General features: G+C 39.4%; 5 protein-coding genes across 6 annotated transcripts; 1 reads left to right on the top strand and 4 right to left on the bottom strand.

Annotated features, from left to right (window-relative positions):
- Nucleotides 1-1622, bottom strand: LOC111483255 (plastid division protein PDV1-like). Its single transcript, XM_023129403.1, has 2 exons — nt 1276-1622; nt 1-665 (listed from the first exon to the last, which is right to left on the bottom strand). Exons 1-2 carry the CDS (start codon nt 1579-1581, stop codon nt 171-173), a joined length of 801 nt encoding a protein of 266 aa, XP_022985171.1. The 5' UTR covers nt 1582-1622; the 3' UTR covers nt 1-170.
- Nucleotides 1623-2176: 554 nt separating this feature from the next.
- LOC111483176 (inorganic phosphate transporter 1-11-like) lies at nt 2177-4059 on the bottom strand. The gene is made up of 2 exons (XM_023129332.1): nt 3471-4059; nt 2177-3253 (listed from the first exon to the last, which is right to left on the bottom strand). The coding sequence occupies exons 1-2, from the start codon at nt 3975-3977 to the stop codon at nt 2177-2179; spliced, it is 1584 nt and encodes a 527-aa protein (XP_022985100.1). The 5' UTR covers nt 3978-4059.
- A 673-nt stretch (nt 4060-4732) lies between these two features.
- On the bottom strand, nt 4733-7398 carry LOC111483175 (cation/H(+) antiporter 3-like). Its single transcript, XM_023129331.1, is given in 3 exon segments — nt 4733-5944; nt 6014-7009; nt 7095-7398. Coding segments are annotated over 3 exon segments (2409 nt in total). The 5' UTR covers nt 7350-7398; the 3' UTR covers nt 4733-4786.
- Nucleotides 7399-8994: 1596 nt separating this feature from the next.
- Nucleotides 8995-11223, bottom strand: LOC111483174 (cation/H(+) antiporter 4-like). Its single transcript, XM_023129329.1, has 2 exons — nt 10216-11223; nt 8995-10134 (listed from the first exon to the last, which is right to left on the bottom strand). The coding sequence occupies exons 1-2, from the start codon at nt 11221-11223 to the stop codon at nt 8995-8997; spliced, it is 2148 nt and encodes a 715-aa protein (XP_022985097.1).
- Nucleotides 11224-14939: 3716 nt separating this feature from the next.
- LOC111483133 (dihydrofolate synthetase) lies at nt 14940-20804 on the top strand. Of its 2 annotated transcripts, none has more exons than XM_023129273.1 (10): nt 14940-15381; nt 15616-15713; nt 15815-15965; nt 16302-16364; nt 16456-16617; nt 19160-19342; nt 19429-19528; nt 19752-19883; nt 19973-20104; nt 20354-20804. In XM_023129273.1, the coding sequence occupies exons 1-10, from the start codon at nt 15085-15087 to the stop codon at nt 20632-20634; spliced, it is 1599 nt and encodes a 532-aa protein (XP_022985041.1). In that variant the 5' UTR covers nt 14940-15084; the 3' UTR covers nt 20635-20804. The 2 variants fall into 2 exon arrangements, with proteins under 2 accessions (XP_022985041.1, XP_022985042.1); XM_023129274.1 differs by having other exon boundaries at nt 20339-20449.
- The last annotated feature ends 1761 nt before the right edge of the window (nt 20805-22565 follow it).

Below are 22565 nucleotides of genomic sequence, written 5' to 3'. Positions count from 1 at the left end.
TGGTTTAAAACTCTATCCAATACGCATGACAAACTCAAGAATGATGAAGAATCTTCTAACAAATCAATCGAAAAAATTTCATACACCAGACATTATCACATTTGACTCGCTGACATTTAATGAAACTCATATGAGATGCACCAAAGCTTCATAAGTTTAGAATATTCACACTAACCCCTTGCGGATAACACGTCAAAGTTGCTGAAATCTTCATTTGGGGAAGACTCCTGGAGCCGTGAAGTTCTTGGAAGGTTTCTGTCGAAGGGAATATCATGTCTCTCAAGCTGTGGCTTCCTGTATGCTACCACCTGGTGCAGATGCAGAAATGCAAGCATGCTAATCGCAACCATGGCAGCATTGCCAAGTGCTCCGCCCACATGATCCATTTTGAGGGATGTCCTTGCAAAATTGAGAGATGAGAGTAGCATTTTGATCAGAGTACTAGACCTCTTTGAACTGTTTGGCACAGGCTTCTGACCATATTGATTTTCATGTGAATTATAGTTAGCTGTATAACGCACATCTCCAACAAACGCTAAAGCTTCATTGATGACTTTATAGTTCTTGCCATGATGATCACCCAATCTCACTGCAAGAACAATCCTACTTTGCTCTAGTCGTGCAATTGCAGCATCTCTCTCAACCTGCTGTTGCACTTGCACGGTCTGCAAACATAATGAAAGAATTCGCTGAGTCAGTTGTCAAAATTTGATATGAATCTGTTCATCATTTCGAATAGATTTACAGAGCCGTTTTGTGTGATTACATCTTTTCATTATTCAAACATCAAAATGGAAAGTTGTATGGCTAATTGCTAGACCTAATTGTACTGAGCGTAAAATTTTAACATAAAAATGAAAAGGAAAATCCTGCAAGACTCCCTGAAATCATAATTTACACGAGCTTCCAATAACCAAAGATTAAACTAAGCAAACGCTACAAGAAATTCATACTCTATCCCATATTTTGGCTAATTGGATAATGACGTATAACAAAAATCAAGGAAGCCAAGGAATAGTGAACCTAATAGTCGTCCTTTCAATCTTCCAGGCAGCAGAAAACACAGAAAATCATAAATTAGCGATTTAATTCCAATTGGAAAGCATTATTGAATCCTAAACATAGCTAAAGAGGTGCGGAATCCCCCACAATAAGATCGAATCAATGTTTCCCTGTTGTGGCTTTCTTCAAATTACTCACTGAGAGTGATAAAATTAGGTGAATGAAAATAAGGCGCGCGAAATAGGGAAAAAAAGGAAAGAAAAGTGAACGTACATGGAAAAACTCGAGCTGATCTTCGAGATTCTCAAGCGCAGTTCGAATGGCATTTAGGCTTCTAGCCTCCTGAGTGGCAGAATCATCAAGGTCATTCCGAAATTCGTTGATGAAAGGGAAGGCGGCAGTGTCGGGTACGCCATTGGGGGTCTTGGGATCCTTGTTGTCCGATTTCCTGAGATTTTTGGTGGAGGTGAGGAAGTGATGTCGGGAAATTGAGTGAATTGCTTCACTGAGCTTGTCGTGAAGGTCCCAAATCTTCCCGAGGATAACCTCGATTTCCTCGATCTCCATGTCCCATTTCATGGAGGGAAACAGAGAGAAAATGAAAATAGAAGGAAGAAGAAGGATGGAGCATAAATGGGGAAAGGTATCTGAAGTTGTTTGGATTGGTTTTGGGCCACAGAAATTTCCAATTTTGTTGGATTTTCGGCCCAAATATTTCCAATTTTGTTGGATTTTCTTCTCAACTCGGCCCGTATTCGCTTACCTCCTTCCATCTGCCACCAAATGCCAAAACTCAATTTTTTTTTTTTTTTTTTTTTTTTTAATTCTAGCAGATGATAATCAACTAGATATATTTAAATTCATCGAAATTTTAAAAATTTTATAGAGAGATTTTAATATTTATGTCGAGATGTTTGATTGATCGATGTCGAAATGAAAACAAATGAATGAAAGTAAGGAAAAGTGGTTAGTTTTTGAAAGCATTTTGACAAATTTGCTGTTGGATAACAATTATTACAAAGATTACAGACATTAATCTTAAAGAACATTACTAACAACAAGCCTTTTACTCTTTATTTGTTCACATAAATATACTTCACAAACAAAAACACACAAGATAATATCTTAAACATCATCACAAAACCCTAATTTTTAAGTTGGAAGACAAATATCATCAATTTTCTTCTTCCATTTGAGCTCCTGGCTTTCCCATTGATCTCACTGGCATTTGAGTTTCTGGCTCACTGGCGCCCCCGTCCTCGCCGGAGATCTCCTCTAATGATCGACCTTTAGTCTCCGTCACCAAGAATGTAAACACAAACCCTAGCATGTTGGTGAAGGATAAGAAAATCATGGCCTTTTGAATCTTGCTAGGGTTACCATCTAACGTATAGTTTTGCACCCCAAAAGCTCCAACGATGGCACCGGCCTTCCCCGACGCTGCACTTAGCGCATGGCACGTCGACCGAACCCGTGTTGGGAAGAGCTCGGCCGGGAGGACAAAGGTGGTACTATTGGGACCAAAGTTGGCAAAGAAGAACGTCAAGCCATAAAGGAGGGCGAACTCGGCGGGATGATTCTTCAAATAATTGTAGCGAATGCCAAGGACCGCCATGAAAATGGACATCATGAAGAATCCAATCAATTGAATTTTGAACCTTCCAAGCTTCTCAATCAGGAACACAGTGAACCAATATCCAGGGAATGTGCCAAGTAATGCAACAAGAAACATAGCCTTTGATGTTTCATAAACCTCTTCCAATGCGCTAACTTCTTCTGGTTTCCTTGTCAAATTCATTGCTGGGAAGATGTCCTTTTGTGTAAGGTTATTGCTATAAAACGCAATGTCCAACAAGAACCAAGTGGTGGTGGTGCCTATCAAATGGAGCCCATGGCGGTGAAAGAACTCCTTAGACAGCAATCCATATTCATTGGCGGATTTGAAATGGGAAAGCTTATCTTGTTCGGCTTGAATTGTGATCTCTAACACCTTCCCCATGTCTGCAGCCGCTTGCTTGGCATTGCCTTCAATAAGGGCGGTGTAGCGCCCTGTCTCAGGCATCTTCATTCGCCAATAGTATGTTAAGATGGCTGGCAAAGCACCAAGCATTAACACAATCCGCCATAGGAAGTCTCCTTGAGGCTGTGTGGAAAATACATGGTTGCTTTTGTATGAAGGAGCATCGTGAAGGGACACGAAGATTTTTGATAGAATCATCGAGACAAGCCCTGCGAATATCAGCCCCACACCCTGCATCCAATACATATAGTCAAATCATTATACAAACAAAATAACATCGTCCCACATTCGCTAATTTAGCGTATGATAATGAATTTATAAGTAAGGAATACATCTCCATTGGCATAGGGCTTTTTGGGCTAAAGCCACAAGAGCTTATGCTCAAAGTAGACAATATCATACCATTATGGAGAGTCCTGATTCATAACACTGAGAACAAGAATTGAACCTGCATGGCGAAGACGGCTGCAATGAAAGCCCCTCGAGTTTTTTTGTTGGCATATTCAGACATGATGGTGGCTGAAAGGGGATAGTCGCCACCAATGCCAAATCCAAGCCAAAATCTAAAGAAGCAAAGAGTACCAATCACTGATTTTGATGTTGATCCAAAAGACAGCCCTGAGCAGATGGCACAAAAGGCCATAAGAATAAGGGTAACACCATAGACTTTCTTCCTCCCAAGTTTGTCACCCAACCACCCAAAGAAAAGTTGCCCCATCAGGGTTCCAACCAGTGCAACTCCGACGACAGCATTGTTGACTGCGTTCGGAAGTTTTCCCGGCTTCGAACTATCTGGATCGAAGTAGTAAAGTCGACCGAGAAGCTTCGACACGGTTGAGATGCAGAACAGATCATAGGCGTCGGTGAAGAAGCCCATCCCGGCGATGACTATGGCGGTAATATGGTACCATTGTGTCCGAGCATTGTCGAGGGCATCGAGCACGGCGATGGCCATGATATTCGAGAGGGAGGAGGGTGGATAAGAGCTGAATTGTAGTGCTTGGTGGGGGTTAGTGAGTGTTGATTTGTAGCCATTTTTATAGTGATTAAAAGCATTGAAAGCAAAGTGAGGAATGATGAGAAGGATGACGTTTAATCCTAGGTTGTGAAGAACAAGGAAAAAATTAGGTCATCAACAAAGAGGATGTTCAGCATATTCTCTATTATTTTCAAACAGATAATTTTGAGCAAAATTGACCTAAGAGACAGCGATGTACAAAAACATTTCACTACTAATTATTATTATTATTATTTTTGGCTTTTGGTTTCTCCAAAGCTGAAATCTGCAAAGAGACAGTTCTGTTTTAGAAATTCATGTTAATAATGAAAACATTATTTCCTTTAAAATATATATATATTATTTGTTTGATCAAACTTATGCTCCCCAACTTGTTTGTCACATTCATCTCTCAATTTTCACATTGAAAATTGTCCCTTTCATGATCTTTGCTTTCATTTGTCATTACAGATTTAAAAAAAAAAAACATTTAGATTTCAATGTTTTTAAGGTTGTCTCGATATTTTTTCGAATGAAAATAATTTTCTTTTGGAGGTGAGAATCCAAACCCGTTTAAAAAAGTTACCGGTATTATAACTATTTGACCTATGGTGAAGTTAACGTGTTCGAGAGTATTTGTTAGAGGAAAAGAAACACGAGACACAAACATGAAACCAATCATTAGTCCTAGAATTATGAATAGAGTTTGGAAAAATTGATAAGAAATGAAATAATGAGTGAATTTGTGTGTGTGAGTATGAATCTGATCATATGATCTGTTGTTGTTGCATTACCAACAGAGAAGCTCTAGTGTTGATATCAGTTGAAGCAATCAAATCTCCAAGGAGTCCAAGCTCTGGGAATTCATTCCATTCATCGAGCCCAGCAGTTTGAGGAGATTGTAGCCCATTTCTTCTTCCCACTATGATAAGATCAAACCTGTCGGCTATTTTTCTAAGAATGAATGCGGTTTCTTGTCCATCTCTGCACACATTCTCCAAATACACCACTCTCTCATCTCCCAAACTCTTGGATTTAAAATATTTAACAACCTCTCCATCAACTCTATCTTCCCATGTCTGGCTTGACTTTGATCCGTTTTGATCTTCCATCGGTGCCCGCAGTCGAAGCACCGTCAGCCTGACTCTCGAGTCGCTTACCATGCGTTTGGCGTATGATATTGCCTCCCTATCATCCTTCCCTCCCACGAAGATCACACACACTGAGCAACTACATATCATTCCCGACGACGATACCATTGCTCTGAAGCGCCCTAAATTTCCCCGGTCGACAAAGATGCCGACCGAACAAGGAGCCTTTTCAAGCACGCTGTAGTTCAATTTCCTGATCTTTTGGTCATCTCGGTCGATAAAACCATCCACAGTCCATGTTATATGGAAAGGAAGTATTATAAGCGATGCGAACTTGTCGAGCGCCAGAGTGCATACCTCGTCGTGCATGACCGTGCACGGTGAGACTGCCGTGAAGCATTCAATGTACACCGTCCCTTCATTGTCTCTCTCAAACCGATCGAAAGAATTAATTATATGTTGAGAGTAAGAGTGGTCGTCGAGGGGGTCGTCTTGCTGTTTGTGAGAAATGAAGATGGGGGTGGTCCGACCAGGGAGCTCGATCAGATGGAATATGTGAACGGTGAGCGGGCTGACCGGGGTAGGACACGAGAGATTCAGAAGATGAAGAATGGCAGTAATGTTTTCGTTCCGATGAATGCAGGCGAGCAGTCGAAGCTGGTCGGAGGAGGGATTCAAATGCATGATGTTCCTGTTCTGAAACCCTGCATATTTCCTTGAAGGATCATACAAGCATCTCACTGCAGCTGGCACCAATGTTGCTATAATTAAGATGCATACAGTGCAGGTCCCATATAGCCCGTTGTCAATTCCCTGCGTTTAAATCCTCACAATCTTATAAACTAAACACAACAAATGAAATGAAGAAGAAATTAATTGCATACATACATCGTAGTCTCTCACTATTCTGTAGGAAGCCAATTCCACAGAGCCTTTGCAGCACACAAGGAGAGATATTGTCAAAGCATCCTTGAAGGGAAACTTGCAATACTTGGACGACGCAACACAGGTCACAAATTTGATACCAACAGCCGCACATATGAGAATTATGTTCATTTTAGTGAAACCATTGTGAAAAGTAGCGGCTGAAATCTTTGAAAAATCCACTCTCAAAGCACAAGTAGTGATCAACATAGGCATAAACATATCTGAAACAAGGGTTTCCAGTTTCTCCACAAGCGTTGATGCTAAAGGAGCTCCATCGGGAACAGCCAACCCAAAAATGAAAGGGCCTATAATGGGAGACTGGCCCGTGAAGCTTGCCAAAACGGTGGAAAGCAGAGCCAAAAAAATAACGAGTTGAATGTAAGAGCTCTTCACAGGCGCTCCTTCAGGCGTCTGTTTGATGATCCAACGCATTGCAGGCCTAAACACAAAGACAGCCAGAAGAAATAGCAGCAATAAACAACCCAATTCAGCTGAGGCTTTTGAAGGGTTGTTGTTGAATCTGTTGGCCTGGCCGACTGCGATCATAATTAAGAGACCAAAAATGTCACTGACCAAGGCGGATGAAAGGCTTAAACGCCCCAACTCTGAGTTCACAATTTGAAGCTCGCTTACAAGGGAAGCAACAACGGGAAATGAAGTCATCCCATGAAACCCCATCAAGATGGGGAGGGCTGCCTTTTGTTTCCTTGTTAAATGGGTGTCACCGTAAAGGCTATTCCGAACAAAACCTTCAATGAGTAGAGGGGCCATTACGGCTGGAATTCCTATGAGTAACGAGCTTTTCCCTGTTTTTATTGACATTGTTACGTCTATTTTTGCTGCACTTAGAAATAAGTACAACGCGTAGCCAAAATCTGAGAGTAATACAAGCACGTTTTGACTCCCCACGCCCAAAAGCTTTGATTTGGCGTCGTCCCATTGATTCCACGAACACCCAATTGCCAATCCCATCTGCGGATTCATATTCCATATAAATAATTTTGATTTGATTTGATTAATTGTTGAGGGAAGAAGTGGAAGTTGTGTGTGTACTTACCAGAATTTGGGAGGAAATCTTGGAGAACCCGAACCGCTTGAGAAAGTGATGTGCAAATACCAAGGCGAAGCAAAACAAAATCAACTGAAGCTCGAGCAGAGGCAAAGAGTTGTTGAGCCACCAATGGGGGTCATTGAGCTTTACCCATAAACCCTTGGAGTTTACATGAAATGGAAAATCAATACAAGTTGTACTCCTAAGATTTGGCTCTGAACGTGGAAGAAGGGATTTCGTCAGATTCCGATTCAACTTCATGGGTAATATGATCAAGATCACAATGAAGAAACTAGAAGAAGATGCAGAGGAAGTCAGCTACAGAATGATGAAAGCTTGGGTTTGCTTTCTAAATAATATATCTGATTTGTGTTCGTTACATAACTTGTTTGTTTCTTTAACCAAACAACAGAGTGAAGCAACAAAAAACTAAAACCCCGCTTTTAGAAACGGATTTGACTATTTATGGATTGATATTGACAGCACCAAAATGGGTTTTCTATCTTTTTTTTTTTTTTTGTTCAGTTTATGATTTTGTCTGGTTTTAATGTACAAATTTCCGTTACAAAATCCAAAATTTTAACCATATGTTCTTACAAAATCCAAAATTTTAACCATATGTTCGTATATCATTTATGATCCAACAAAGATATTTACATGTCTCATTTTGTATATTTATAACATTTTGGATAACTCTAAAAGTTGCCTCATTTTCTTGCTTTTTATTGTTCCTTTTTCATATATTTTTTTAAACAAAGTAGGAATAAAATTAATTGTTAGTTTCTTTAAGTTCCATAATTATTATTTTCTAATTGTTATTTTCTTTAAGTTCCATAATTATTATTTTCTAAGTGTATAATGTCGAAGATTATTGAGAGTAGTAGTCTCACGTTGATTATTTTATAAATAAGAAAATAATTTTGAGAAAACTAAAAGCAAAAACTATGTTCACAGTAATTTCTAACATAGTATTAGGTGAGATGGTATTTGGGTGAGAGAAGCCCATGGCTCTCCTTCAGTGAGAGACAATCCCAACAAATAAGGCCCAACCAATTGCTGGCTGCCCCATTAAGAAGATGACACAGCAGATAGCGCAGGGGCACAAGAAAAATTCACTGCATACTGGCTTCCCTTCTGGTGTCTGTATCACAATCAAAAGCACTGCAGGCATTCTGTCTTGAAATTCTTATTTGGCTTGCAATGGCCACTGCACATTGGCTGAACATGTCTGCAGCTAATGCTGAGGACAGCCCCAAACGACCAAGATCTGTGCTTGTAATCTTCAGCTCACATAGAACAGAACAGAAGCAATCATGAGAACTTACATTAGATTTTACATCGGTGGTAGAGGAGAACGAAACATTTCTTATAAGGTTGTGGAAACCTCTCCTTGGTAGACGCGTTTTAAAACTATGAGACTAACGGCAATATGTAACGGACTAAAACGGACAATACCTACTAGACCATTAAAGGCAGCTTCCTTCTCTCTGAAAAAGATAGCCCTTCCAGCAGAAAAGAATTCCCCCAAAGGCCAAAATACCATGCTCTTTTCCCGGCTTTCATGGTCGTCCTCCCATCCATTTTCACTCCTGTGTTCATTGTTATGAACAAAAGCAGTATGTAGGCAAAATATGATAACAATCCTAGGAATCTCCACTCTTAATCCTAAAAGGTTTGAGTTCAGTTGCAAATATGTAACCATATTATATATTTTCTTATCATTTATACATGAATTTACCATCCTCACAGGCCTAATATCGAAGTACTCTCATCAAATTTGCAAAATTTTACGAGTATTTTGTTGATTTGTTTTGTATTGGTACGAAGTGGTGCTGTAGCTCGAAATATAATCACATGAAATATAAGAAACTGTGAGACTCGAAGTTGTAAAAACAATGATATTGAATTAAATCTCAGTAGCTGATTGCTGAATGACCAATACAGAAGCTCTAAAGTTAACATCAAGCGTTACAATGAGGTCCCCAAGAATTCCAAGCTCTGGAAAATCATTCCATTCATTAAGACCACAGGTCTGTGGGGATGATTCTTCCAACCCTTTTCTTCGCCCAACAACCATAAGATCAAAATCATTCACCATTTTTCTGATTCCCATGACTGTATGAGTTCCATCTCCACACACTGCTTCTATGTATCGAACTCTCCCGTCTCCAAAACAGTTGGTTTTAAAATCCCTTAAAGTCTCAGAATCCAGCATTTTATCCCAGTTTTGATCATTACATGCCTCATCTTCCGCTGTTGAATGCGCATATAATCTCAGCAATGTCAGCTCCACTCTTGGATCCTTTGTCAAACGCTTTGCATATGAAATTGCCTCTCTGTCATCACTCCCTCCTAAAAATATCACACAAACTGAATAACAATCAGTTTCACTCATCATGTTCCCCAGATTTCCTCTATTTGCGAAAATCCCCACCGAACAAGATGCACTTTCGATCACGCCAGAATTCAAAGCCTTTATTGTGCTGTCATCTCGATCCATATGGCCATCAGCTGTCCATGTTTGGTGAAATGGCAATATTATGAGAGATGAGGCCTTTTGAAGCTCCAATCTGCATATTTCACTCACCATAAACTTGTGGGGTGTGATTGTAGTGAAGCATTCAACACAAACTGTGCCATTTTGGTCTCTCTCAAAACGGTCAAAACAGAGGACTATGTTTTCAGAGCAGGATTCATCTTGATGGCTGTAGGGATTGTTGCCGTAGTTCTCTTGTTTATGAGAAATGAAAACGGGAGTGATTCTGCCAACCAGATCAACTGGATGGAGCACACTAATGGCTAGTGGGTTCTGCTTTGTGGGGCATGACAGATTGAGTAGCTGAATTAGGCCATGAGTGTCTTTGTCTTGGTGAACGCAGACAAGAACTCGGAGCTCTGAGTTTTTAGGCAAGTTGACGATGTTCTTGTTTTGAGAGACAGCGTATTTGATTGAAGGGTTGTACAGATATCTGACTACAAATGGCACAAGAGTTGCAACTAATAAAATGATTAGTGTTAGCCATATGAGAAGCCCATCAGAGATGACCTGAAAGAAGAGAGAAATAAGTTAAAGTGAAAGCTTGGTAATACTATTTCCTAAGAAAGGGGTTTTAGAGAGAAAACATACACTATAGCCTCTGAGAATTGTGATGAAGGCCAATTCCACAATGCCTTTATTGCTCATCAAGAAGGCCAAGGCCAAAGAGTCATGAACAGGGAGGCCGCTATACAACGAACCCAGAAAGCTAGAGATGACCTTGACTGAAAACGTTACAAAGGCAAGAACTATGTTGAATTGTGTAAACACGGTCTTGAACCCCACCAATAGGATTGACAAATCCGCTTGTAAAGCTGACATAGCGATGAAAATTGGTAGGAACAGCTCAGAAACAAAAAAATCGAGCCTTTCAATCATAGAGATGACCAACGGAGAGCCATCAGGAATGATCAAACCCAATAGATAAGGACCCAAAATTGCTGGTTGAGACAACAAAACAGAGACAGCAGAGCTCAACAAAACCAAACACACAACACCTTGAATATTAGAACCACCCACTAGCTTCCCTTTTGGGGTCCTTTTGATCATCCAAACCGTTGCTGGCTTGAACACAAACCAAATCAAAAGGCCCTCAAAAAAGAAGCCCGCTAAATAGAAAAATCCCTTTACAGCACTTAATTGGTACAGTCTTACCACGTTACCAGCTACGAGGGCCAACTGGCTGAGCATGTCACCAACCAATGCTGCTGAGAGCCCCAAACGGCCGATGTCTGAACTGATCATATTGAGTTCCCTTAGAACATTTTCAATGACTGGCAATGAAACCATGCAATGTAAACTGATCATTAAAGACACTTTTTTCTGGCTTGGCCTATCCAAGTATGGAAGCAAAAGAGTTGTCACAAAATGACCACAAATCATTGGGCCAACAAAGGCTGGGAGGGCAACTAGATAGGCCTTTCTTTTGGTCCTTGATAGCATTCTCACGTCCATTTTCAACGCAAGTACGAAGAGATAAAGCATGTAGCCGAAATATGTAAACACTGAAAGCGTGTCTTGGCTCTCAAGTGTAAAAAGTTTGTATCTTTCCCCGTCCCACTGCTTCCATGAACAACCAAATATCAACCCAGCCTGCATTATTGTTATTTCACCAAACCACAAAACAAAAGTTACACAAACATGGATGCTTAATACAATCAAAAGTTTTTTAAAAAATGGGTACTCACAATTATTCGAGAGGAAATCTTGGGGATCCCAAAGTTCTTAAGAACCAAATGAGTAATTGTCATGGATAAACAGAACAAAGCCAACTGTAACTCCAAGCGAGGCAAAGAATAGGAGAGCCACCAATCAGAGAGATTGTAACTTTCCCATAAACCTGGTGAGTTTACATGGATTGGCATAATTATACAAGTTGTTGAATTCATCGTCCTTGACTTCGGATTCAACTGTAGTTTCGTCCGCCCTCAAGAACAACACCAAACTCACAGCCACCTGAAGAGAAATGAGAAAGCTAAGGAAAGAAGATGTTGAATTACAACACAAAATGGGTTTCCTTTTTAAATGTCTTTCTCTATGTGGTCAGTTGGTTAGCAACCTGTTGAATATAACCAAACAACAAATTAAGGAAACAACAAACCTTTGTGTCGTATCATTACATTAGGAGTTTGTTTTTTGTAACTTCTTTTTTGGCTTACGGTTCGACAAATTTACTAATATGAAATGATTATCCAAGACAATGTTAATATGCCTAAATTAAATTTTAACAGATTTAACCGTTAACTACAGCTCAATCATGAACATTATATTGCTGTGTTTTTTCCTTACTATTGATTGTTTGTTATTCATGAAACTCTTTTTTTGTCGTCTCAGGTGCAAGGAGAAATTTATTATAATTTCAAAATAACACGCGACATGTAATAGTCCAAGTTCACCGCTAGTAGATATTGTTCATTTTGATCCATTACGTATCGTCGTCGTCAGCCTCATGACTTTAAAACGTGTCTACTAGAGAGTGGTCTCCACACTCTTATAAGAAATGTTCCGTTCTCTCCAACCAACGTGGGATCTCACAACCTTCCTTCAATAATTGTTGAACGACCCTCTTTAATTGTATGACCATTCATATTGTTTTTCTATCTATTTTCTTTAAAGGGTATACAAGTCAACTCGTTAAGACATATGTTACATAAGAGAGCATCCGAGTGAAGACGATAAATCAACACCAAATCTTTCAATATGGTTAATTTGTTTCGATCACATGTTTGTTACAAAAAAAAAAAAAAAACTTTAAGAAGCCATTTAATCTAAGATTGCATAATCCTATTAGTATAAATAGTAAACCGTCAAATCTTATATGTCTTCCATTTAGAATACACAAAGGAAAATAATGATGAATGAAGAAAATAATAATAATAATGAATATATAATACAAGTATAACAGAGCTTCTGGAAATGAAATCTCTGCCAATTTTTAAGAAGGAAAAGAAGAGAAAAAAAAAAGTCCCATTTGAATGAAACAACCACACCATCTTCCCTTTCAACTCGCTCACTTGAAAATGTAATTCATAATCGGAATTGAATGCTGTTAGTGTTCTTCTGCGTTTGGTGCTTTCGGAAGTTGCATCAATGGATGATATAAGTGAGCGCTAAAGCCAGCAGCATTAGAATATATGCTATGCCTTGGTCTATTGTGGTGCCTGCAACATATGAAATCGCAAGTCTTATTAGCAGAAAAAGAAAGAGTAGATTTTGTTTTGTATTGAAGCAATAAGCAGAAAAGCAGGAAGAAGAGAGAAGTAACCATCACTAGTGGGGGCTGGGGCTGGAGCTGGAAAAGATGAATGTTCCGCTGCAGCAGATACAGGCAACATAACAACATAAACCACAGCAATAATCACAGCATAGATCCCAAAACAAGCCCTCAAAACACCCATCTCTCTGTCTTTGGCGATTATTCAATCCAATGCTGAGATACACAAGAACAAGAACAAGAACAAGAACAAGGGTGTGTGGAGATGAAGGGATTGGGGTTTATTAATAGTGTTTGGGTTTGGAGCGCAAGTTTTGGGAATCCCACGCAAACCCATGTGATGATTCTTCATTCATTCACAGATTCCTTCTTTTTTATGCTCTTGCTTTGCTGGATCTTCGATGTACTTATCCTTTGCTGCCACTGTTTTTTTTTTTTTTCACTCTTGTCCTATCTACTTCTCTGCAATGATTTGGAATTCTAAGCTGACAACAGAATGTTTAGCATACATTACTCAAGCAATTTCACCTTCATTTTGGGTCCTACATTATAGTATTATGTTGAATGAATTGTTGTTGCCAGTTCAAAAGAGCTTTATATTGTGTGTATTGCTGCCAGTTCATTAGAGCTTTATATTGTGATTGATTGATTGATGAACAGAGAGCTTTAGTCCAATGTTTGGTGTCGTTAGAAAGAAACCAATATATAAAATTTATGGAGAAACTGTTTGTTGAGACCATTCTGTCATCACATGGGTACCATCTTCATAATGACTACTACCAACCGCAATCATTGTTAGATATTCAACAAAGATTTTCTTATTCCTGTTGATTATGAGTGTCTGAATTATTTTCATATACTTTGGGAATTCCTTCATTCAGATAATGCCTTTGCCTTACAGGTCAAGAGAAAAGATCTTTACTTCCATATGTCTGGAACCACTGCTTGGAGTAATGGGTGGCTAAGTTTCTGCAGAGCTCAATTGCCTCCAGGTCATACTCCTCCAACTGTGTTTAGGTGCTTTGGGTTACTAAACAGAAAGAAACCATCATCATGAGTATTGGGTTGGAAATGATACTTTGATAAATATTGTCTTGTATCGTTATCAACCTCACGGTTATAAAACACGTTTACTAAGGAGAGGTTTCCACATTCATATAAGAAATGCTTCGTTCCCCTTTTCGACCGATGTGAGATCTCAAAATCCACCCTCTTTGGGAGGCCAGTGTCCTCGCTGTCACGTCACTCGGTGTCTAGCTCTAATACCATTTGTAATAGTCCAAGCCTATGACTAGTAGATATTGTCTGCTTTGACCCATTACGTATCACTATCAACCTTATAGTTTTAAAACGCGTCTACTATGGAGAGGTTTCCACACCCTTGTAAGGAATGATTCGTTCTCCTCTCCAACCGATGTAAGATCTCACATTTTCTTTCCACTTTCTTTCTCACAGTAATTTTTTAGCGACACTAAACGCCTCCTTACAAGGGTTGCACTAACCATAACTTTGTTATAATTAGGGTCGTCGTTCAATTCTAAACTTATTTGTGGACTTTTCGTTTTCTAAAAAGGCAATCTCTTCATTAGAATATTATCGTCAAACCTTGAATATGTCAATATATGAAATTGATAGAACACCGACGTTCTATAATAGTATGATATTATTTACTTTATTAAGTATAAGCTTTCATGACTTTGTTTTTTTCGTTTCTCCAAGAAATCTCTTACCAATGGGGACGGTATTCATTCTTATAAATCCGTGATCTTTCTCTTAATTAGCTAAATCAAGATTATTCTTCTCAATAATTCTCAACATACCAGAAATGTTTATATATTTTTTAAAAAAGAATTGAACCTAAAGATGATAAACTAAATTTATAATTTAATAGAAAAAATAATATAAAGAAAAATTCAATTTTTATCTATAAAACTTGTTTTTATTAGTTTTCATTTTCATTTTATTGAGCTCTAAATTTAAATTTAAATAAGTGTTAAGCAGTTTTAAATCCATATAAAATCCACTATTCAAGTTTCAAATTTAGCTCTAAAAGAAAAAAAAAATTAGGGTTAAATTTGATTTGGTAGTTTACCCTAGGAAAAACTTAATCTTAATGCTGTTGTCGTAGTCGAGGAGGATTGTCGCAAGTCCAGGAGTTCCAACAGTTCTCGCTCAATCAGCTATTCTTCAAGCTTGCAAGTCGCATCTACAATTGTTTTTACTCAAGAAAGAATGCCCATTTCACAATGAATGTCTTCAAATATCATCACCACTTCCGCCTGCAGATTCTCGGAAGGCTTCTCCTAAATTATTTCGTTGGTGAAGGGCCTTCTATCAGTAGCCGAATTGGGTCCAAACAATGCTTCGGCAATCACTCAGAAGATCAGCAGATGACGGAATTCATGGAATACTTAGATTCTCTGAAGAACTACGAGAAGTTGGGTGTGCCCACAGGCGCAGGGACGGATTCTGAGGATGGGTTCGATCTCGGAAGGATGAAAAGACTGATGGAGCGCCTGGGTAATCCACAATCGAAGTTTAAGGTTGGTCATTTATGATGATTAACTCTTTACTTTTCTTAGTTTTCACTAAATTTTGAAGTTTTGGACCGACCCATTTCCTTTGCAATTCACTAAATTTAGTCTTTTATTCATATTAATTCTCTCCTCACTTGTGATGGATATCAATACCAATCGATGGGAAATGATACTACCAATGTTTGAACATTGCATATGAAAAGTTTAAGCTGTTAGTGACTGATGGTAGGACAATTATAGGCAATTCACATTGCGGGAACCAAGGGAAAAGGGTCGACTGCGGCCTTCCTGTCTAACATTTTACGAGCAGAGGGATACTCTGTTGGTTGTTATACTAGGTACAGCCTTGTTGCAACACTTACCAAATTTTTCGTATACTCCTACTTGGAAGTGATTTGAGAAGGCATAACTTTGTGCTTGTGAATTTCTTCATGTGCAGTCCTCATATTGAAACTATAAGGGAACGTATTTCGCTCGGAAGATCTGGAGAGATGGTCTCTGGAAAGGCACTAAATTTTCTTTTCAAAAGGAACAAAGAGTTACTTGACCAATCGGTAAAACTTGAAAATGGACGTATAAGCCACTTCGAGGTATTATATCATGCAGTCTGTTGTTGTGATTGAAAATTCTATAATAACTCAAATGGATTTTATGCTGCTTCTGATTCTTCTAGTTGATTTGATTAAGCGAAATGCTGTTCCAAGTCTAGATTTTCACTCTATAAATTTGTTTGTCTCGTGATCATTTATTTCACACTGGATATGTACTTCATACATGTTTGATATATCCTGCATCTTTTTGGGTTTGGTTTCATTTAGGAAGATATAAATTGTTCATGTTAATGATAAGCCTGGACTCCTCATTGGACCCATGCAGTCATTCATGTTTTCTTCGATCTTTTAGACGAGCTGATGAAATTCTCCCAGGTCCTTACTGCTATGGCATTTTCACTCTTTGCTCAAGAGAATGTTGATGTTGCAGTCATTGAGGTTCACTTTCTTTTGGACTAATTTTTCTTTGCCAAGTATTTTCGTATGTCTTAAGAAAATCGACAATATGTTCTTATTTAAACTGAAACAGGCTGGACTTGGTGGTGCACGAGATGCAACAAACATTATTTGTAGCTCTATACTTGCTGCTGCAGTCATAACTTCAATTGGAGAGGAACACATGGCTGCTCTGGGTGGCTCTTTGGAAAGCATTGCAATGGCAAAGGCTGGAATAATTAAACATGGATGTCCGGTTAGGTTGTTTTCTTGATGTAGTTTTCATGCTGATTGACTTTGTTCAGCCTTTGGTATTCATTATCCTTGCATTAGTTAAGTTTTTCCTTTTCCAATGAGGTAACGTGGCCTACAAGAAGAGAAAAGGGGACTTAAAGTCAGCCTGAACTTACTTAAGACTATGGAGGTTACAAAGATGTAATCTAAATAGCCTTAATTATTGTTTAAAATAATAATTGTTGTTGGTAGAATAAGTTGCAATTTTGTTGCAATGAACTTTAAGCATAAGAATATTGAACTACATTTTGTGTGGGATCCCACATCGATTGGAGAGAGGAACGAGTGTCAGTGAGGACGCTAGACCCCAAAGGGGGGTGGATTGTGAGATCCTGCATCGATAGGGGAGGAGAACGAAACATTCTTTATAAGGGTGTGGAAACCTCCCCTAGCATACGCGTTTTAAAATCTTGAGGGGAAGCTCGGAAGGGAAAGCCTAAATAGTACAACATCTGCTAGCGGTGGGCTTGGACTGTACGAATGATATCAGAGCCAGAACACCGGGCGGTGTGCCAGTGCGGACGTTGGCCCTGAAGGGGGGTGGAATGTGAAATCCTACATCGGTTGGAGAGAGGAACAAGTGCCAGCGTGGATGCTGGACCTCGAAGGAGGTAGATTGTGAAATCCTACATCAGTTGGGGAGGAGAACGAAACATTCTTTATAAGGGTGTGGAAACCTCCTTATAGTAGACGGTGTGCCAACGAGGACGTTGGGCCCCAAAGGGGATGAACACTGGGCGGTGTGCCAGTGAGGACACTGGCCCCGAAAGGGGATGGATTGTGAGATCTCACATCGATTGGAGAGAGGAACGAGTGCCAGTGAGGATGCTGGACCTCGAAGGGGGTGAATTGTGAGATCCTACATCGGTTGGGAAGGAGAACGAAACATTCTTTCTAAGGGTGTGGAAACCTCCTCTTAGCAAACGCGTTTTAAAACCTTGAGGGGAAACCCGAAAGGGAAAGCCCAAAGAGGACAATATCTGCTAGTGGTGGGCTTGGGCTATTATGAATGGTAAGAGCCAGACACCAAGCAATGTGTCAACGAGGGCGCTAGGCCCCGAAGGGGGCGAACACTAGGCGGTGTGCCAGTGAGGACGCTAGTCCCGAAGAGGGGTGGATTGTGAGATCCCATATTGATTGGATAGAGGAACGAGTGTCAGCGAGGATGCTGGAACCTGAAGGGGGTGGATTGTGAGATCTTACATTGGCTAGGGAGGAGAATGAAACATTCTTTATAAGGGTATGGAAACCTCCCCCTAGCAGACGCGATTTAAAACCTCGAGGGGAGGCTCGGAAGGGAAAGCCCAAAGAGGACAATATCTGCTAGCAATGGGCTTGAGATATTACAAATGATATCAGAGTTAGACATCAGGTGATGTTCTAACGAGGGCGCTAGGCCTTGAAGGGGGTGAACATTGGGCAGTGTGCCAGTGAGGACACTGGTCCCGAAAGGGGTGGATTATAAGATCCTACATCGGTTGGGGACGAGAACGAAACATTCTTTATAAGGGTGTCGCCTCCTTCTAGCAGACACATTTTAAAACCTTGAGGGGAAGCCTGGAAGGAAAAGCCTGAAGAGGATAATATCTGCTAGCGATGGGCTTGGGCTATTACAAATAGTATCAGAGCCAGACACCAGGCAATGTGCCCACGAGGGCGCTGGACCCCGAAGTGGGTGAACACTGGGTGGTGTGCTAATGAGGACGCTGGCCTCGAAGGGGATGAGCACTGGGCGGTGTGCCAGTGAGGACGCTGGCCCCAAAAGGGGGTGGATTGTGAGATCCTACATCGATTAGAGAGAGGAACGAGGAAGCCTAGAAGGGAAAGCCAAAAGTGGATAATATCTGTTAGTGGTGGGCTTGGACTATTACAAATGATATCAGAGCCAAACACTAGGCGACGTTCCAACAAGGGCGCTAGGCCCCAAAGGGGGATGAACACTGGGTGGTGTGCCAGTGAAGAGGCTGGCCGAAAGGGAGGTGAATTGTGAGATCCCACATCGATTAGAAATAGGAATGAGTGCCAGCGTGGACGCTAGACCCAAAGGGGGTGGGTTGTGAGATCCCACATTGGTTAGGAAGGAGAACGAAACATTCTTTATAATGGTGTGAAAAACTCCCCCTAGCAGACGCGTTTTAAAACCTTAAGGAGAAGCTCGAAAGGGAGAGCACAAAAAAGACAATATCTGTTACAGTGAGCTTTGGCTGTTACTGTTGTTTGTCAGATTCTATTGCCATATAGAGAGGTATCAAATCAATTAACCTAAAAGCAACCTGCATGAAAAGTTTTTAGAGGCTTTCATAGTTCAGTGCCTTTTATATGGTCTCCAAGGGGCATGAAATTTTCTCTCCCATAGTTGTTGACGCAAGTTTTTGTGATCGTGTGTCTGTTTGTGTGAGAGAAACTTATTCTCCAATTCCTTTTGTAATAAGGTTGTCTTTTTTATTTTAACTGATTTCTCTTCTGAAATTTATTCCTAAAATGCTCCTCAAATTCAATGTCAGACCATTCTGGGTGGTCCTTTCATTCCAAATATTGAGTGCATTCTTCGCGACAAAGCATTGTCCATGTCTTCGCCTGTAGTATCAGCCTCAGATCCTGGAAATAGAAGTACCATAAAAGGTGTAAGCCTGCTCAATGGAAGACTTTGCCAATGCTGCGACCTAATAATCCAAACAGACGATGAAGTATGACCCTTATATTCTATTAAACGAATATAAATTTGACTCCTTGAACGTCTAACAAGAGTTCCTTTTTCTCATTGTCAATGCAGTTCATTGAGTTATTTGATGTCAACCTCCGCATGCTTGGACGTCATCAACTTCAGAATGCAGCAACTGCAACTTGTGTTATTCTTACTCTCCGCAATTTAGGTAATATCATTTCGAACATTTGATTTGATATCCGTACCATCATTTAGGGAATAAACTTGTGATGTGTGATGATTTCCCAGATTCATTTACTGAAGATAATAGCTACTGCAGATAAGATACTTATGATTGCTTGCTTTTAGATGATATGTGATGAAAGTTACAGTATAGTTTATTGGATCGTATACTTCCTTTTAATATTTTCCTATTGTGATGAATAATTCAGGTTGGAGAATTTCAGATGCATCTATTAGGAGTGGACTAGAGAAAACATTCTTGGTCGGTAGGAGTCATTTCTTATCAGCCAAGGAAGCTGGGATGCTTGGACTACCTGGAACAACAATATTGCTTGATGGAGGTGCATTCATACTTATGTTTACTGACAAGTTTTGTCTGTTGGGTTGGAGGTGCAGTCTTTTTAATTGGTTTCGTTAACTGTTTTCTCAGCCCACACCAAAGACTCTGCTAAAGCATTAGTGGACACCATTCAAATGAGTTTTCCCGATGCTCAATTGGCTCTCGTGGTTGCAATGGCTAGTGATAAGGATCACAATGGTTTTGCCACAGAATTTCTTCAATGTATAGCCTTCCCCTTCGAAGAGTTGGTCACTCATTTTCTTTGCCACAGAGTTTGAAACTGAAGATGTATATTGCTTGATTGTAAATGATGGCAGTTTAAACGAAACAATCAGTTTCTGTAGAGATTATGTTAAACAAACATTCCATATGTTATGCACTGTCATGAAATCTTGGTTGTTTATCTGTATTTTCTGATGTTGTGCGATGTAGCGATGTAATGCTGACAGTCAGCAGTTGACTGAATTTCAGGTGGAAAATTGGAGTCCATTGTCTTAAGTGAAGCCAATATTGGTGGAGGCAAATCAAGGACAACTTCAGCTGCTCTTCTAAGGGACTGCTGGATCCAAGCATCCAATGAAATGGGGATCCCTACACAGACCTCGTTATTGACTACAGAGACCTCGTTATTACGTGCCATAAAAATCGCTGCTGAGATTCTCAAGCAGAGAACCGAAGGGCGGCGAGGCCTTGTCGTAGTAACTGGCTCCCTGCATGCTGTTTCAATGGTGTTATCTTCTCTTCATTCTTGAAGCCTTTTACTTATGAAGGCACTTCATTGGATGAAGTTTAAGCAAAGTTCCATAGATTTGCAGATTATTTTGGTAGAATGTTTGGTATGAATTATTTGAGGTATTTTCTGTCATACTTTTTTGAGAAGAATAAATATGTTTATAAAAGTATAAATGCTGTTGTTTAATTACCCTATGCTTTCAGAACTTCAAAGCTATTCTGAACGCTATGTTGACATTCCAATTGCTGTGTGCAGAGCCATTAGTGAACCATAAAGAGCATACTGAAAAAGAGAGGTCTAATGGGTAGCCATTATCTTTCACCTTTTCTCAAGTTTTTTACGCTTTTACCTCTCACGCCTGCCTCCCACACTCCTCTCTCTCTACCCAGTACCTACTCATTGTCGTTACCATCTATCTAAATTGCATTTTGACGGTGTTTGTCTTGAATGAATTACTTCTAAGCATGAAGATTGTCTAAAGAGGGGCATTTTAGCTTACTTTGTAATCATTCACATGCTTCCTAAAATTTTTTTAGAATGTCACTTAATATAGAAATATTTTAAGCTAAATACACTTCTATGGAGTAAGATACATTTCATGATGGTCAAGATTTGACTGAGTCACTAAAAGAATAAGGGGTCTAAAGCTTTTCTTTCAAGTATTTGTTGATCACTTTCATTTAGATATGGACTCATTTTATTTATGAATCTTTTTTTTTTTATTTAGGGCGTTACAAACCATCACAATCCTTTTGGTTCGGTCTTAGTCTATCCATGCTATTTTGGCTTTCTAACTCAAGTTTTTTTTTTTGAGGATTGTAGCATGGTGTCGTGTGAGATTTGTCAGCTAATTAGAGTAAGTAACGAGGCTTCAATTCCCTTTTAAATTCACCGAGGATGGTGTACTATTTGCTTTCTACGCTTTCGAGCTAAGTTAGAAACTATTTGATGATATTTTTTACTTCGCCAATACAGATACTATGTGATATGTATCATGATCGAAAACGATCATATCCATTTACATAGATAATTAATAAGATCAGAGTTGCAAAAATGTTTGCGAAAAGCATTTGAGTGGTAATTGATTAAATTTACTGTTTTACTTTTTTATAGCAACAATATGATGTGTTTGACCTGTTGTGAATGAATGCACACAATTCTTCTAGATTATACTATGGTTTCTTGTCATGTTTGTGTATATACATGTCATTTGTTATGTCTTTGTCGCACGAAATTGAATATAATTACAAAATTCAACCAAAGTTTTCTTTTTTCTTTTGACAGCAAAAAGAATCAACTTTAAGTTTAAGTCCAGACACCAACCTAACCACGGGTAAATAGAGAGGAAAGATCTCCAAAGATTCTGTTTCATTCCGGTAACTTGTCTAGTAGCTAATTAAGTTTGGAGACGGTGATTTGAAACTCTTGGTCATTGATCATTACAATTTATTTAAAGGTTCCGACTAGAGTCGACAGAAAGACGAAATCATAACCTAAGTGAGTAAGAGATAAATCTCAGGAGTTTCATTTTGAAGTTAAAACCAAGGACTGAGATTCTAAATATATAGAGACAAGGTGAAGATTTTGTGTGATGTGAACTTTTAGAAAGAAGAAGAAGAACAGGTTTCACACTTGTCCCATTGAACAGTTGGAAGCTCTAAAACAAACAGAATGAACACTGTTATCAAAACCCTAAATTTCTTCATCTTCCAATGAACACAAGAACAGAATTTTTTTTGGGAAAAAGATAGATTCTTTCATTTTTGGGTATTAAATACGAATGATCATTCTCATAGGACCCACCGTCCCACCGTCGCAGTGAGCAAAGTCTAGAAAGCTTCAAAATTTTAAACCATGAAATGATTCAAACTGCATAGAATCTGATCAACTATTCACCTTTCTTCATGGTTGGAAGAGCCTACATCACTCAAAGCTGACCATTCCTCATCT

This window comes from Cucurbita maxima, unplaced genomic scaffold, assembly GCF_002738345.1.
Source record: "Cucurbita maxima cultivar Rimu unplaced genomic scaffold, Cmax_1.0 Cma_Scf00008, whole genome shotgun sequence".
Taxonomy (NCBI): domain Eukaryota; kingdom Viridiplantae; phylum Streptophyta; class Magnoliopsida; order Cucurbitales; family Cucurbitaceae; genus Cucurbita; species Cucurbita maxima.
Note: the sequence above shows the minus strand (reverse complement) of the source record. Positions and strands in the feature narration are given on the sequence as shown.

Bases quoted from the DNA above. Each gene is read 5' to 3' on its own strand.
- LOC111483133 (XM_023129273.1), top strand. From the start codon at position 15,085: ATGAATGTCTTCAAATATCATCACCACTTCCGCCTGCAGATTCTCGGA. The intron at 15,966-16,301 runs GTATTATATCAT...AAATTCTCCCAG, and splicing joins GACGTATAAGCCACTTCGAG to GTCCTTACTGCTATGGCATT. The intron at 20,105-20,353 runs GTATAGCCTTCC...ACTGAATTTCAG, and splicing joins TGCCACAGAATTTCTTCAAT to GTGGAAAATTGGAGTCCATT.
- LOC111483174 (XM_023129329.1), bottom strand. From the start codon at position 11,223: ATGCAGGCTGGGTTGATATTTGGTTGTTCATGGAAGCAGTGGGACGGG. The intron at 10,135-10,215 runs GTATGTTTTCTC...CTCTTCTTTCAG, and splicing joins CAATTCTCAGAGGCTATAGT to GTCATCTCTGATGGGCTTCT.
- LOC111483176 (XM_023129332.1), bottom strand. From the start codon at position 3,977: ATGGCCATCGCCGTGCTCGATGCCCTCGACAATGCTCGGACACAATGG. The intron at 3,254-3,470 runs GTTCAATTCTTG...TATTGGATGCAG, and splicing joins CAGCCGTCTTCGCCATGCAG to GGTGTGGGGCTGATATTCGC.
- LOC111483255 (XM_023129403.1), bottom strand. From the start codon at position 1,581: ATGAAATGGGACATGGAGATCGAGGAAATCGAGGTTATCCTCGGGAAG. The intron at 666-1,275 runs GTACGTTCACTT...TTATGTTTGCAG, and splicing joins ATCAGCTCGAGTTTTTCCAT to ACCGTGCAAGTGCAACAGCA.